This window comes from Spinacia oleracea, chromosome 3 (assembly GCF_020520425.1).
Source record: "Spinacia oleracea cultivar Varoflay chromosome 3, BTI_SOV_V1, whole genome shotgun sequence".
Taxonomy (NCBI): domain Eukaryota; kingdom Viridiplantae; phylum Streptophyta; class Magnoliopsida; order Caryophyllales; family Amaranthaceae; genus Spinacia; species Spinacia oleracea.
Window position 1 is genome coordinate 4,720,022 of NC_079489.1, and position 13,761 is coordinate 4,733,782.

Sequence of the window (13,761 nt, forward strand, 5' to 3'; positions counted from 1 at the left end):
TTGATTTTTTGTTAAATAATTAAGTAGATTTGGCCTACAGGTTTTTACCTTCCACTTGGAAGGGTTTTTCTTGTTTCAGGCATTAGGGTTTAAGCTTTAAGCTTCCTTGTAATCCAAGTCATCTATATTCAGACTTGATTCTGTCTTTGTACATTACATTCATATTCAATAAAAAGTTGGAAGCTTAATTTGCTTATACTTGATATTTACAGTTATTTTGTTTCCATTATATATGTTGGTGATTTTTCCTGTATCAGTATCAATAATGTATGTATCTGTATCTTTTGTTTCTGCTAGCTACTACTGCCTTTTGTTTTGTGATCCATTGACTATCTTTATGATCTATGATGGTGTGTAGTTAATCATAATGAATGTTTGTTAATTTGCAGTTATTAATTAATTAGTGTAATAGGCATGTCAATGCTTGTCAGTAGTAAGATCTACTGGTAGCTACTCTGCTACTGCCTTTTTTGTTTTGTGATACAGTGATTAAGGTGCTGCTAAATAATGCTACATGCTCCACCCAACTTAACTAATTGCTCTTAATAACAACAATATCATTAATTTAAGCTTCTTAATTGATCCCATTAATTGTTTAATTCAACTTTGTATACAGCTATTCCTGGTTATTGTTCTGTCCTAACTCAGACGTCTAGCTCAGTGTTCTACTAGCTCAATACAAACCAACTAACCATTAAGTTTACTAACTAACTGCATCACTATAAACCTATTCCTTAACATGACAGCTTAAAATTATAAAACTCGGTTGTGTTTAATGAACCATGGGATGACTTACAGAAGGGTATATGTGGTTTTTTCAGACTTGTGGATGATTATAAGGAGTATGCTACTGCTGTTTTTGGTAATAATATTAAGCCTAGAAGGACTGACTCGCCTACTGAATGTCGTGTTCCAGACTGCTGTCTTTGATGGAAGAGGCGTTAGGGTGGGGGCTGTGGTGAGGTCTGCTGCTGGTACGATCTTAACAAAAGTATAGTTCATAAAAAATATAAAAGTATAGTTCGGATAGTTTTGGCTCGAACTATATCGAGCCAATTTGAGCCGAGCTTAAACTCGAACCCGAACTGTGAAACCATCAATCGAGCCAAACTTGAGCTCAAAATTAAAATTCGAACCAAACTCGAACCTGATATACAAATAGTTAAATGAGCCGAGCTTTGTTAATGATCGGCTCTGATAGACTCGCAGTCACCCCTGTCACTAACAAATCATTAACCTTTCAATATTATAAGCTGTGCATTCACAATTCACTGTTGCATAGTGCACACCAATATAAACACAAAAACATCCCTATATATATTGATAGATGTATGAATACAAAATTCATTGTTCACATACGAGGATTTACCATGGGCAAATGCAGAGAGTACCATTTTACCAGTAACAGATATTACAAGGGATATAACTAACCAGATATACACATTAACCTCCCAAAAATAAGTTTACTACTACTGATATAGGTTATAAACTGAACCAGTAGAAAAAGTTGAAACTGGTAAGTGCCTTAAAAGTGTAAAACATGCCCATGTTTAAGAAGATTTAGGAGATTACAGAAAGTAAGGATCGTCTCCACTCTCGTAAATCTTGAACAGTTGCTTAGAATAATGGTTTGCCAATGAACGACAATCTTCAACTCCGCTTGGATGATACTCTTGTAATTCCTCCACAGTTTTTACCATTTCTCCATTTCCGTTTGGTACTCCATCAGTAAGAAATTCCCCCAAGAATGTTCCTCTAACACAGGTATAAAAAACAGTTCAATCAATCCAAAGGGCCATTTCTCAAGGAAACAATAACTAATCAATTAATCAAGTAAAAACATAAACTAAATTGGAAAATTTGACTTTTACCACCTAAGAAACTTGTAAAATTGTGTTTTACCACCTAAAAATAAATTGAAAATTGTTTTTTTTACCATCTCTTGACGGTAAAATGAACATAAACGTTATGTGCCCTCCATTTCAATGACTATATTTCTGATTTCCTTCTTTACTCCCATGATTTCCATGTATATAAGTTATGGAGTATCATTTGCCCTTGCTTCCCATTAATTCACATAATTTGGTAATATTTCCCAAATTGATAGATGCATAATTATTTTTCTGATTTGCAAACGAGAATCAAGTTGTTTTATGGTATGATTATGTTTGGTTTGCATCAAAAGGGGCCTCACGTAACGTTTCATTCTATCTTGCTGTTAAGAGATGGTAAAAACCAATTTTTATTGTATTTTTAGGTGGTAAAAAGCAATTTCTATTCTCTTAGGTGGTAAAAAACACAATTTGTCAATCTTTTTTAGGTGGTAATACACAATTTACCCCAACTAAATACGAAGTATAAAATTTCACAAAACAAAGCTGTTGAGTACAACAAATGAACAGGAACAGGAACAGGAACAGGAACAGGAACAGGAACAGGAACAGGGGCATGATTCTGAAGCCATGAAACAGAAAAAGACAGCATTAACGTTTACCTTGTTGCATCCGATGTACTAAACCCTCGTCCATTATGAACAATGCTTGCCTTACAAACCTTTTCTTCGTTGGTTTGCAACCGATAAAGAGCACAAACAGCTTTCATACACAACTCAGGATTCTTACCAAAGTCAGAGAGCATATCAGCTTCTGAAACCCACTTTGAATCAGGATGTCTTCTGCTCTGTAGTCTAGAGAGTATATCTTTGAAATTAAGATCATTATCTGATACCTCTTCATCAAAATCATCATCAGAATCATCATCTCCACTAACTTCTTTTGACAAATCATCTTTTACATCTTCACAATCAGAGTCATCAACAATGAAACTACCTAAGCTTCTATCACTACTTTCTGACTCATCTTCTGATGACTCATGATCATCTGCAACATTTCCAATTTTCTGAGGTTTATCTTTCAGTTCATCTTGTCCACACTTAACCAAACGCCTCCTTGGACGAGTTGGATTCAAGGGGCTAGCACATTGACTTGAGGCCCGAGCAATATTTCTACTAAGGAGTTGACAAATTGGTAAACAATCATCATCATCATCACTCTCATTTTCCCTAGGAACCCTTTTAAAACCCCGCCTTGTTGGTTTTATATCATCATCCGATTCATCCCCATCTTCACCCTCGCCATCATTGTTCTCAAACTTAAAAATCCTCCTTGGACGAGTTGGATTCAAGGACTCAGAACGTTGACTTGATTCCCGAGCAATTTTTCTACTAAGGAGTTGACTAATTGGTAAACTCACATCATCATCACTCCCACTTTCCCTATCAACCCTTTTAAAACCCCGTCTTGTTGGTGTACCATCTTCACCCATGCCGTCATTGTTCTCCAATTTTAAAATCCTCTTTGGACGAGTTGGATTCAAGGGCTCAGCACGTTTACTTGATTCCCGAGCAATATTTCTCATGCGGAGTTGTCTACTAAATAAAAGCGGATGATCATCATCATCACTCTCACTTTCCTTAGCAACCCTTTTAAAAACCCGGTTTTTTGGTATAACATCATCGTCCCCTTCTCCACCCTCGCCGTCATTGTTCTCCAATTTAAAAAGCCTCCTTGGAGGAGTTGGATTCAAGGGACCAGCACGTTGACTTGAGCCCCGAGCAATATTTCTTATGGGGAATCGACTAATTGGAAGACTATCATCATCATCACCCTCACCGCGCTTTCTTTTGTTTTTCGGGGTCATGATAATTGGGGCATTTCCCTTAGCTCCAATAAGAACAGCCTTTTTCTCCTTCAAACCCTTAATTTCCTCTTCAACTCTTAATTTCTCACCACCTAAAACCCTAATCTTGCTTATAATTGTTACCAAATTCCTTTCTTTGTTTTGAATTTCTAATTCAATTTCCCTACATCTTTGTTCTTGCTCACTCGACTTAATTCCAGAGTCATCTAAACCCTCATCAAACACACCATCAAAATTAGCCACATTTTCCTCCTCAATCTTCACCCCACTAATTATGTGATCACTGAGTACTACTACGTTCGGATTCATTATCATTTAAACCCCAGAAAAAGTTCCACAATTATCAAGCTCAAAAATCCTACTCAATTATGTTAAAAATACAGATAAATTGAACATTAGAGGGTTCGTCATTCACAATGAGTACCTGGGAAATGTATATAATTCAAAAATTAAGGAAGAATGCAACCGAATTGACAACAAAATACTCGAATTGAACAACAGAAAGTGAGAAATTGTAAAAGAGGAGGAAAACTCACAAGAAAATGGCAGCTTCCTCAGCAAGTCTAGCGCTTGACAAAGGAGAGAAGTTGAAATTGAAATTGAAATTGAAATTGAAATTAGAAAATAAATTGTTTTTGGGTTTAGTTGGGTTAAATATGTGGCACGTGCATCTTTTTACTGTACTCGTTATTTAATGGACCCGAATATGGAAACTGCGCAGCCAATAAACCCATCAAAAACCAACCCGACCCGGGCTTCGTTTTGAACTTAATCCGAGTTAAGCTGAACGTTCAAATCCGGATTTGGTTGATAGCCCAAAAAAATCGGACTAGCTAACAGAAATCTATCTATTACATTATAATAAAATATACACCAGGATTCCAGGAATAATACGTGTCGTTTACATATGTGAAAAATATATTTATTTATAGATTGTTGAAATAACGTATGTCACATGATGATAATTTGCTAAAAATGATTTTGGTAATATTTTAGTCAAATCGTTATAAATGTTAATAATGAAAAATATATTTACTCAATATTTTTGGTTAAATTAGCATATTAATATATTGAATATTTTGGTCAAATTAGCATAGTAATATATCGAATATTTTGGTCAAATTAGCGTATCAAACATATAAAACACTAAGATGTATTAGGACAGAAATTGAATTCTTCGTATTGGATGATTAAATGAATTATGTTCAAGATTTATTAATTATGCAACAATTTTATAGGGAGGCGAATATTTCAGTTGAATATATTACGGATTATAAAAAATTGGTAAAATAATTTTAGATATCCGTGTATACTCGGGACCTAATCTAGTGTAACCATATTATTGACCCAAAGTTTAATCGAAACCTGTTAAAAGGTTAATCTAGAAAATTTTAGATAAATATCTATTGTAATTTTTGATAGTGTGTAAAATAATCTAGTCAAGAAATTACCAGAATAATCTACTAAGCCTAACTAAGATACAGAGTATCAAGTACTCTAGAAATATCAATGAGAGATATCCAACTAGCTAGAAAAATCTAGAGATTTAGTAACAACTATAAATACATGTATGTTCTATACACTTGTATCATACGGAGTAATGTAGTGTGTATGAAATACAATACAAGATATTATGTTATATAAACTCAATCTTGCTCTCCATAGCAATCAAATTAAATAAGACCGAAAAAATAACTAGTAATTGTCAAAGTTTTTTATCCGCCATCTCCAATGATGTACAATGATGCAACAATTCAAGAAAGGTTTCCATAAGTTAATAACCAATGTGAGATTATTAAACATAATCATGGACGATTGGTGAATTTAATCATTAGAAGTTCAGACAAAATAAATCGAATACTACGAAATATTGTACTTCGTATATTTTTTTGAACAATAAAATTCTAAAATTCGACAAAATACAAAATAAAAACAAGAACAATAAACACATTTTACCTATTTCTCTAAAATATATCAACTCAAATTAACCACCACATGTGAATTGATCCTTGTATAACTTGAATTGACTAATCGGAACTTGTTTTCTAAAAAAGAATTAATCTATACAATGTCCAATCATAGTGTTATCACCAAAAGCAAAAAATAAACTAAAAGCCGAAATTTCATGTGGTTAAACCCATCGATATTTGTGCATTACTCGATCATCGTGTTGGGAAGAACGTGTTACAGGAAGCAGACCTTCTTGTTAACTTGATCAGTCAAAAATGGTGATCAGTGATTTCGAACAGAAGAAAGACTTTTAGACGAAGAAGGAGAAATTATAAGTGTTATTATGATACTCCTTGTGATCAACACTTTACATTATTTATATGATTTCACAAACTGCAGGTTTGTAATAACTTATGGCAATAACTCAGCCGACAGAGAAGAAAGAAGTCGTCTGGAGAACTTATGGCAATAACTCAAACAGACAGAGAGTTACTGAGAGATTACTTAACCAGATTCAACAACGAATCAATAACAATCCCAAAGTTGCATGCAGCAAGAGATAGCCGTCTTGGCATTGATGAGAGGAATGCAAGACTGCGAATTCAAAAAATATTTAGTCATTTGTAACAACTTGACTGATTTCTTGTTATTTTGACGCCAACTTCCTACTACAAGAAATAAGTAAAGTCAAACAAAAAGGTTGACTTATTTAATCAACCTTATCAGAATGTGAAAAAGATTGATGAGATAATGAGAGAAATGAGAAAAGTGCTAAAATGAAAAGTGCGAAAATACATGGCATTAAACAGCGAAAGTAATTCAAATATTCTGATCCGACTTGTGCATGAATTTCAAACGTTTTAAATTTTACACATTGTACCTTTGTAGTAGCAAAAAGTTAATCATCTTTACCATTGTCGCCAACCCAATATTAACAAGTTCCCTTATATTTTTTTTAAAACATCAAGATTTTTCTACATTAACACTAGGTTAACAACAAACAAATACGGAGTATAAGTTTGATTATAATATAGAAAAAACTTATTTTGTTTAAAAGGTAACGAAACTTTTAAACGTTGGATTAACAACAAGGATAATGCTGACTATATTTTACAAGTATAAAGGTACAATGTGAAAGATTTTAAATGCATGAATACAAAGTAGATATCAAAGCAATTATGAGATACAATATAGAAAAACTCAAATATTTATATAAACTTTAGTCGTTGCATTAGGTTAAAACTGTTGCAACAATAGTAGTATAATACTACCCCGTACTAAATTATCGTTGCTTTAGCTATAAAGCTCATGTGACATTCCGTTGCATTATATTCTTTAATGACAAATGTTTTAGCAATTTGGTTTTGTTCTACTCACCTTATCCTTATTGATTATTAGATAGGTCAGATCAGAAATATTTGACCAGATGAAATTAGAAAAGCAAAAAACACTCACATAAAACATTTAAATTAGAACAAACTACATCAGAACATATCATATCATACCAGATTAAAAACTAAAAAAATTAGACCAAGTTAGAATATAAAAAAGCACACCAGATCAGATGAATAAAACAAAACCTAATCACTAAATGGCTGCAGTTTCTCCCAAGAACTCACTAATTAACGAAATTAAAATTTTAAAAATGAATCTAGTACTATCTTGTCGATATTTTTAATGTTCTTTTTTAAGGCAGTTTGTCGATACTTGCATTGTCTCTACACATATGAATGATACTACCCGTACGTTTTTCGATCAAATTATCCATGAGGCATGAGGTGAAGTTACGCACATAATTACTTCTTCCCTTTCTTAATTAATACTGTACTGTGATTGATTTTACGCACTTCTATATATGTTTTTAATCTTAATTTATATATAAATAAAAGTTATAAAAGTTGATATTTAGAAAATACAAATATTTATATGTATATGAATCTAATAAGATATCGCATGACTACGATATTACTTACGTATGAATCACAAAGATAACCAAAAGTATGTTATAAGTAGTGTAAAAAAATCCAATGGTATGATATTTAAGAGACGGGGAAATATCAATATATAATCTCCTCCTAAATTGGTGTCCTTCGCGAATTCGTCTGTGTATCGATGTACTCTGGTGTAAATACAACACAAATTCGACCATATTATTGTGTTTTTTTTTTCAAAAAAAGCATTATATAGCTTAGTTAGTAAAGTCTTAAGGAGTTGTTACTCAAGACTTGATATCGAATCTCGTTTACGCCATGTCATTTGTCTCCCTCCCTATACACCAAAATCATTACTTAACGTACGTTGACATATATAGCAAAAGGTCCATTTGATACAAGTACGTTTTGAAAAAATATTCTAATTTTTCGTGTAAGGTTACAGTTTGAACTATGTTAGTGGGTGAAAGTTTGACAGCCACACAATGTCACAATACACCAGCTAAAGTCGAAAAAGCGGAGAGTCTTACCACGTATATATAAGGCTGATAAGGTTCATTCCATCTTATATGTTAGTCATTCTCCCTCCATTTTCTCAATGTGCGAATAATGAGTCAAACATTAACATGTAAATTATATTCTTGACTCGACTTCTGTATAGACAGTTTGGTTGGCGGCCACGTCTAACAAAGTAACAATTGCTCTAATTAGAGAGTGTGGATAAGAAGTAAGAACAAATTGTACGTTGCAAGACACTATCCCAACATGAGAGGAAATATTGAAAATAAATATTGGTAAAAAATTGCTAGTTGCCGGAATCTTCGCCCTTTAAGAGCTGAAATGTGCAAACTGCACACTTAGTCACTCACCCCAAGTTAATTAACCATTAAACAAATTAAAACTATTTAATTGTATTATTTGGAGAAACTAATAAATGTTTTCACATATGAAAAAAGGAATTTTAAAATAGGAACACATCCCACTTCTTGAGCCTAGTATTGAGGTTAGTGCGTGGATGACCAGACTGGATGACCTTTCATTCATGACGTAAGCAATGGTTTACAAGGTGATGTCATCTTTCAAAATTCAACCATTTCCCTTTCCCCACCCTTTTAATTCAAATAAATATTATGGGTTATTGTTCATAGAATGATTAAATATAAATAGTATTAAATTTTATATTTTTAAAAACGGTGTATGATTGATAAATTATGACAAATGATGTGTTTATCGGTACAATTAAACTTTAATAACTTAGTCAATTCTGGTGGTACAATCTAACCTATTTAAGTTGGTTTGTTCATGCGATCACGACTTCATTCAAGAATTGAAAAAGAAACTCACATCTAAACGACCTAGTCCACTTTGACAAAATATCATCCACCTTAACACATGACTGGACTATTTAACCCACAATGTACAAACCCTGACCTCGAACCAACCAAACCCGAACCTTACACGTGCTAGTCCTGGGTGCACCCATGACCCACCTAACCCACTACATAACCCACAATAAACCCTAACCTCGAACCATCATTGTCATGCCAAAACCTTACTTGTGTAGTCTTGGGTGTACCCGTAGGTCACGTAATCTAGTATAGATAAGCTAGTCCGACCCGTCACGATACATCAGATGCCATGTAGGCATGTAGCATGCATCAAGAGTGTGGACCAGCTAGCCTACATGGCAATTGCCAAGTAACATTTGCACTTGGCTAATGCTGGACTATGCCACATCATAATTACATCATCTAATTTGGCAATGCCACCACATAAACCAATCGTACCAATTAAATTTTGTAGAAATAATGATTATTCTATGATTAATTTAGTCTATACTCTAGTTAATCGAGATAACCAATGTCTAGTAATTTATTTCATAAAAAAATTTAGGAGTAATCGAACGCGGAAATGTTTTGAATTCTCTGACAAGTGACAACTACTTAATTATTTAATAAACTATGGTTAATAATTAATTAATTAATTAATTTGATGATTAATCCACATAAACCTGACTTTCTTCTCATTTTCTTCCTCTTCTTGACCCTATCTTACGTTGAGAACGCGTGCAACTGTGCAATCACACGGAAGAGATGTAATATGAAGCTACATTTGACCATCAATCGCGATAAATTCAATTTCACCGATCTTCTAATTCACAGGTAAGTAGCAAGCTAGTAACTAATCATCGTCTTATTTCTTTCTGGGTTTTTAATTTAATTGTTGATGAGCATGCCTCTTTGAGATTCGATCCCTGGATCAAGTGGCACGGCCCCCCGGTTTGTTGAAGAGCTAGCTATACATGGTCATTGGCCAACTTGTCATTGCTATTTCAAAGTTTCGTTCATCCTCAACTTGTGTTTATTTTACTAATTGGAATTTGCAACTTGTATAGTTGACTCTCATGTTGTCCCTTTTTAAAACTTGTTTCAATGATTTAATCTTTCCATTTTGAGTATTATAAAAGGGTATTATTTGATTCATATATATATGTTGGTTTTATAGGGATTATTTTTGTTAAGAGAAGACATTATTATTATTATTATTAATTAGATGGAGAACAATGCCAATGATTCGAGTACTCAAAAGGGTTTAGTGAATGAGCTTGTTGAAGGAAGAGATCTCACTAAGGAGCTTCAAGTTGTTCTTGGCAATGAGCCACAATCATCTTCCAATGAAGCTTGTGGATTGATGGCTAAGAATATATTAGCCAAATTTGAGAGGTCATTACAGATCTTGCAATACGATCCATCGAACCACTTTCAGTTTCACCTGGCAACTACTACAACAGCTGATTCCCCGAATTCTTTTAGTGGAAGCCCTAAAAGCATGGAATCTGACGGAGATTTCAAAGATCTAGCAGAACACAAAGATGAATCCAAAAAGAGGTAGGTACCCACTAACATGCGCATAAAGGTTTTACTTTTATTTAATTTTTATGGGTTTCTTCACAGTCGTTGACCATTTAGGCTAACATTATGTTCATCTGGAATTTTGTAAACTTTACCTCAATATGATTTTTTCTGGAGTGAGAGTTGTTAATTCGTGACTGTATTATTATTGTTTACTTTTACCATTGAATATAGAGAAACATGACGAGAACATCATACATATGGTCTTTTGAAAAGGAGAGTTTCAAAGAAACACACTTTATGATAAAGACGACACACTTAATTTTATGTAAGTTTATCATTAAATTGTGCTTATTAATTATGCTTAAACGGATCGATTTTGTTGTATTATAGAAGGATTTCTCCTCGTTATACACATAGAGTGCAAGGTTCCACTAGCAGCGGGCTTGAAGGTCCAATTGAAGATGGTTTCAATTGGAGAAAATATGGACAAAAGGACATTCTTGGAGCCAAATTTCCAAGGTAATTACTACTTAATTAAATAACTTTTTTCTTTAATTTTGCACATGATTAAAGATCATTGTATGTAATTCCTTAAAACAAGGAAATTTGGATATAAAGTGCTTTTTTTGTTCCCTTTAGAAGCAACTAGCAAGAATATATATCCAATTACTAACTTTATGTACAAGGATGCATGATCTTCCCTTCATGTAGATGATCCATATTCCATAATGTTACTTACAGAAGTAAAGAAGGATTATATTGCTAATGTAAAGACATTATGTGGGATCCGAATGCTTTTCTAATCCGATATTTCATGGAAAAAATAAAATAAATCATGTTTTTTTGGAGATTTAATGTACGAAAGGTGTAAGTTATTTTTTTTATTTTTTTTTGACATAGATAAACATACATCAATGAAATAAGTTCATAAATTACAACATACTCGTAATACTACTACTAGAGTTTTATTGTATACATAGTAGCTCTTACAAACCATATTAAACAGAAAACATTAAAAACCGCCAAGGTTATAGTTTAGATGATGAAAATTTTCTGATAAAAATTGTCTAATTTAAGCTTACAAATATATTGGATGAAAATAGTTTCATTACAAGAAATTGTACTATTAACGACGGGAAATCCCGTCGCTAAAGGTCAATAATTGTTGATTAGCGACGGGATTTTCCGCCGCGAACCCGTCATAAAAGGAGGCCGTCGTTAATGGAAAATCCCGTCGTTAATCCGTCGTAAAACACATTTGCGACGGTTGTTCCCGTCTTTGTTGGGTTGTTATCCCCGTCGCAAAAGCCCTTTTACGACGGGATTTTTACCCGTCATTATTAGGTTAATTGTCATAAAATATGCAAATTTCTGTAGTGTAATTTAATTGTTCTTTTACGAGCTTCTTCTATATAGTAATTATGTAGCTTTTAATTGTCTAAACAAGACCTACTAGTATAACATTAGTTTTGCTCCAGCTGTTTGAAGTGTATATAAATGATATCAATCCATGAATTATCAAAGTATTTCTTGTTGGCCTTTTAAGTGAAATAATAGCAATGTTTTTTTTAGAGGGTGCAATTCAATAATAGCATCGAGCATGATTAAGAAAACCATTATTGTAGACCGTGATATAATTAACATCATCAATCACATCCTAAACATTTTCCTTCATACTAATAGCATAGATGTGTACTTCCTTGTGGAATGATGCAACTTATTATACATTTACATGCATGATTAGTTGTAATCAAAGGTTTCATATTCTTGCGGATATCAATTAGCTTAGTTGCAGGTCATTAAAGTCTTAAGATCGAGGTGGTGGTATTCAATACCTGAGATTAAATTTCGTCTGTATCATTTACCCACTCTATCTGCAACTGGAAAAAAAGCTTCATATATACTTGTTCCTAGATCAAATACTTGTTTCATTAATTCAAACCAAATACAACCTTAATTTGATCATTTTGTAACTAATTTCCTATTATCTTAAATGTTTTACAGGGCATATTATAGGTGTACTAATAGAGTTTTCCAAGGATGTTTTGCAACAAAGCAAGTACAAAGAAGTGATGATGACCATAGCTCCTTTGATGTCACTTATCGCGGTAAACACACTTGTTCTCAAGCAACTTCTTCCTCCTCTTCCTCCTCCCACCCTAACAACCACCACCCTACACCCAAACTCGAGCCTTTCGAAACCCTAGTCTATACTCCTCAACAACAACCACAAAAAATCATATGGGATTTCAAAAGAGACAATAATAATAATATAAAAGACATTAAACCCATTATTACAACTCATAAAAATACAAACCCTAAATCATGTTCTTCCTTTTCCTTCCCTTCTAATTCCTCCTCTAACCCATTGCTTAATCATAGTGCTAATTTTGTTGGTTATGGAAATAATTTCCCTACAAATTCAACCACATATGCTTACCAATCTCCCCCAACCCTAATGAACAACAACGGGTTCAATACTGATTATAACACTCATAATTTTGTTGTTGATCATCCACAAACAATCCATCCATCATCAACCTCGGCTACTAACTCCCCAACTATCGCGTCATTTGATCATCATCATCATCATCAAGGTGAATTTGATGATGTTTTCATTCTTGACAACCCTCATTTTTTTCAAGAGTAATATAATTGTTTTAGGAATTCATTTGTTTAATTTCCATAGGGTTTAGCAAGAAAATGAGAGCAAAACAAGACCATATATTTTAGCTAATAGATACTCCCTCCGTCCAGAAGTTTAATTGTTACGTTGATAGTATAATTTGAACTAGTAATTAACCTAACAACCAGATCGAATTGAAGGATGGTGGACGTATAAGTATGCATTTATATTTACTTCCTTGAGTCTAATTATTCAATTTCTAACAATTTTGATTTGTATCTGTATTAATTCATTTTTCTCCTTCCAATTCAAAAATTTGATTAACATTGACATATGTATTCTTATTTAGTTATTTTTTTTGGTAACATTGTTAGAACCTATTGATCAATAGGTTCATGAACTATTAATTCGGACTTGAAGGTTTTTGTTCAAAGAGCCTTGTGTGAGATTTAATTTTAATGTGATGATATACAAGTGGGTTTTCTTATTTGTGAATGCTAGAATCATCTTATTAAACCGCTATAATTAATGTGAAAATCAGTGATCCGAGTGTATCCATTGATCAATATTTATAAGGTTACAATATGTACGACAAATTTAATTGTGTTAGTAACCTATCTGCCTGTATAGGATAATATTTACATAAAAATTAATATATCATAAACCTATATGGAGAACATACGAGTATTATTCTCTATCA

The 13,761-nt window shown here is 33.1% G+C and overlaps 2 protein-coding genes across 4 annotated transcripts; one reads left to right on the forward strand and one right to left on the reverse strand.

Annotated features, from left to right (window-relative positions):
* Positions 1-1,294: 1,294 nt before the first annotated feature.
* LOC110780054 (uncharacterized) lies at positions 1,295-4,330 on the reverse strand. Its single transcript, XM_021984489.2, has 3 exons — positions 4,236-4,330; positions 2,495-4,123; positions 1,295-1,755 (listed from the first exon to the last, which is right to left on the reverse strand). Exons 2-3 carry the CDS (start codon positions 4,012-4,014, stop codon positions 1,569-1,571), a joined length of 1,707 nt encoding a protein of 568 aa, XP_021840181.1. The 5' UTR covers positions 4,015-4,123; positions 4,236-4,330; the 3' UTR covers positions 1,295-1,568.
* Positions 4,331-9,624: 5,294 nt separating this feature from the next.
* LOC110779466 (probable WRKY transcription factor 53) lies at positions 9,625-13,540 on the forward strand. Of its 3 annotated transcripts, none has more exons than XM_021983980.2 (4): positions 9,625-9,742; positions 10,086-10,468; positions 10,826-10,954; positions 12,440-13,540. In XM_021983980.2, the coding sequence occupies exons 2-4, from the start codon at positions 10,134-10,136 to the stop codon at positions 13,083-13,085; spliced, it is 1,110 nt and encodes a 369-aa protein (XP_021839672.2). In that variant the 5' UTR covers positions 9,625-9,742; positions 10,086-10,133; the 3' UTR covers positions 13,086-13,540. The 3 variants fall into 3 exon arrangements, with proteins under 3 accessions (XP_021839672.2, XP_021839687.2, XP_021839678.2); XM_021983995.2 differs by having other exon boundaries at positions 9,634-9,917; positions 12,440-13,534; XM_021983986.2 differs by having other exon boundaries at positions 9,634-10,468; positions 12,440-13,533.
* The last annotated feature ends 221 nt before the right edge of the window (positions 13,541-13,761 follow it).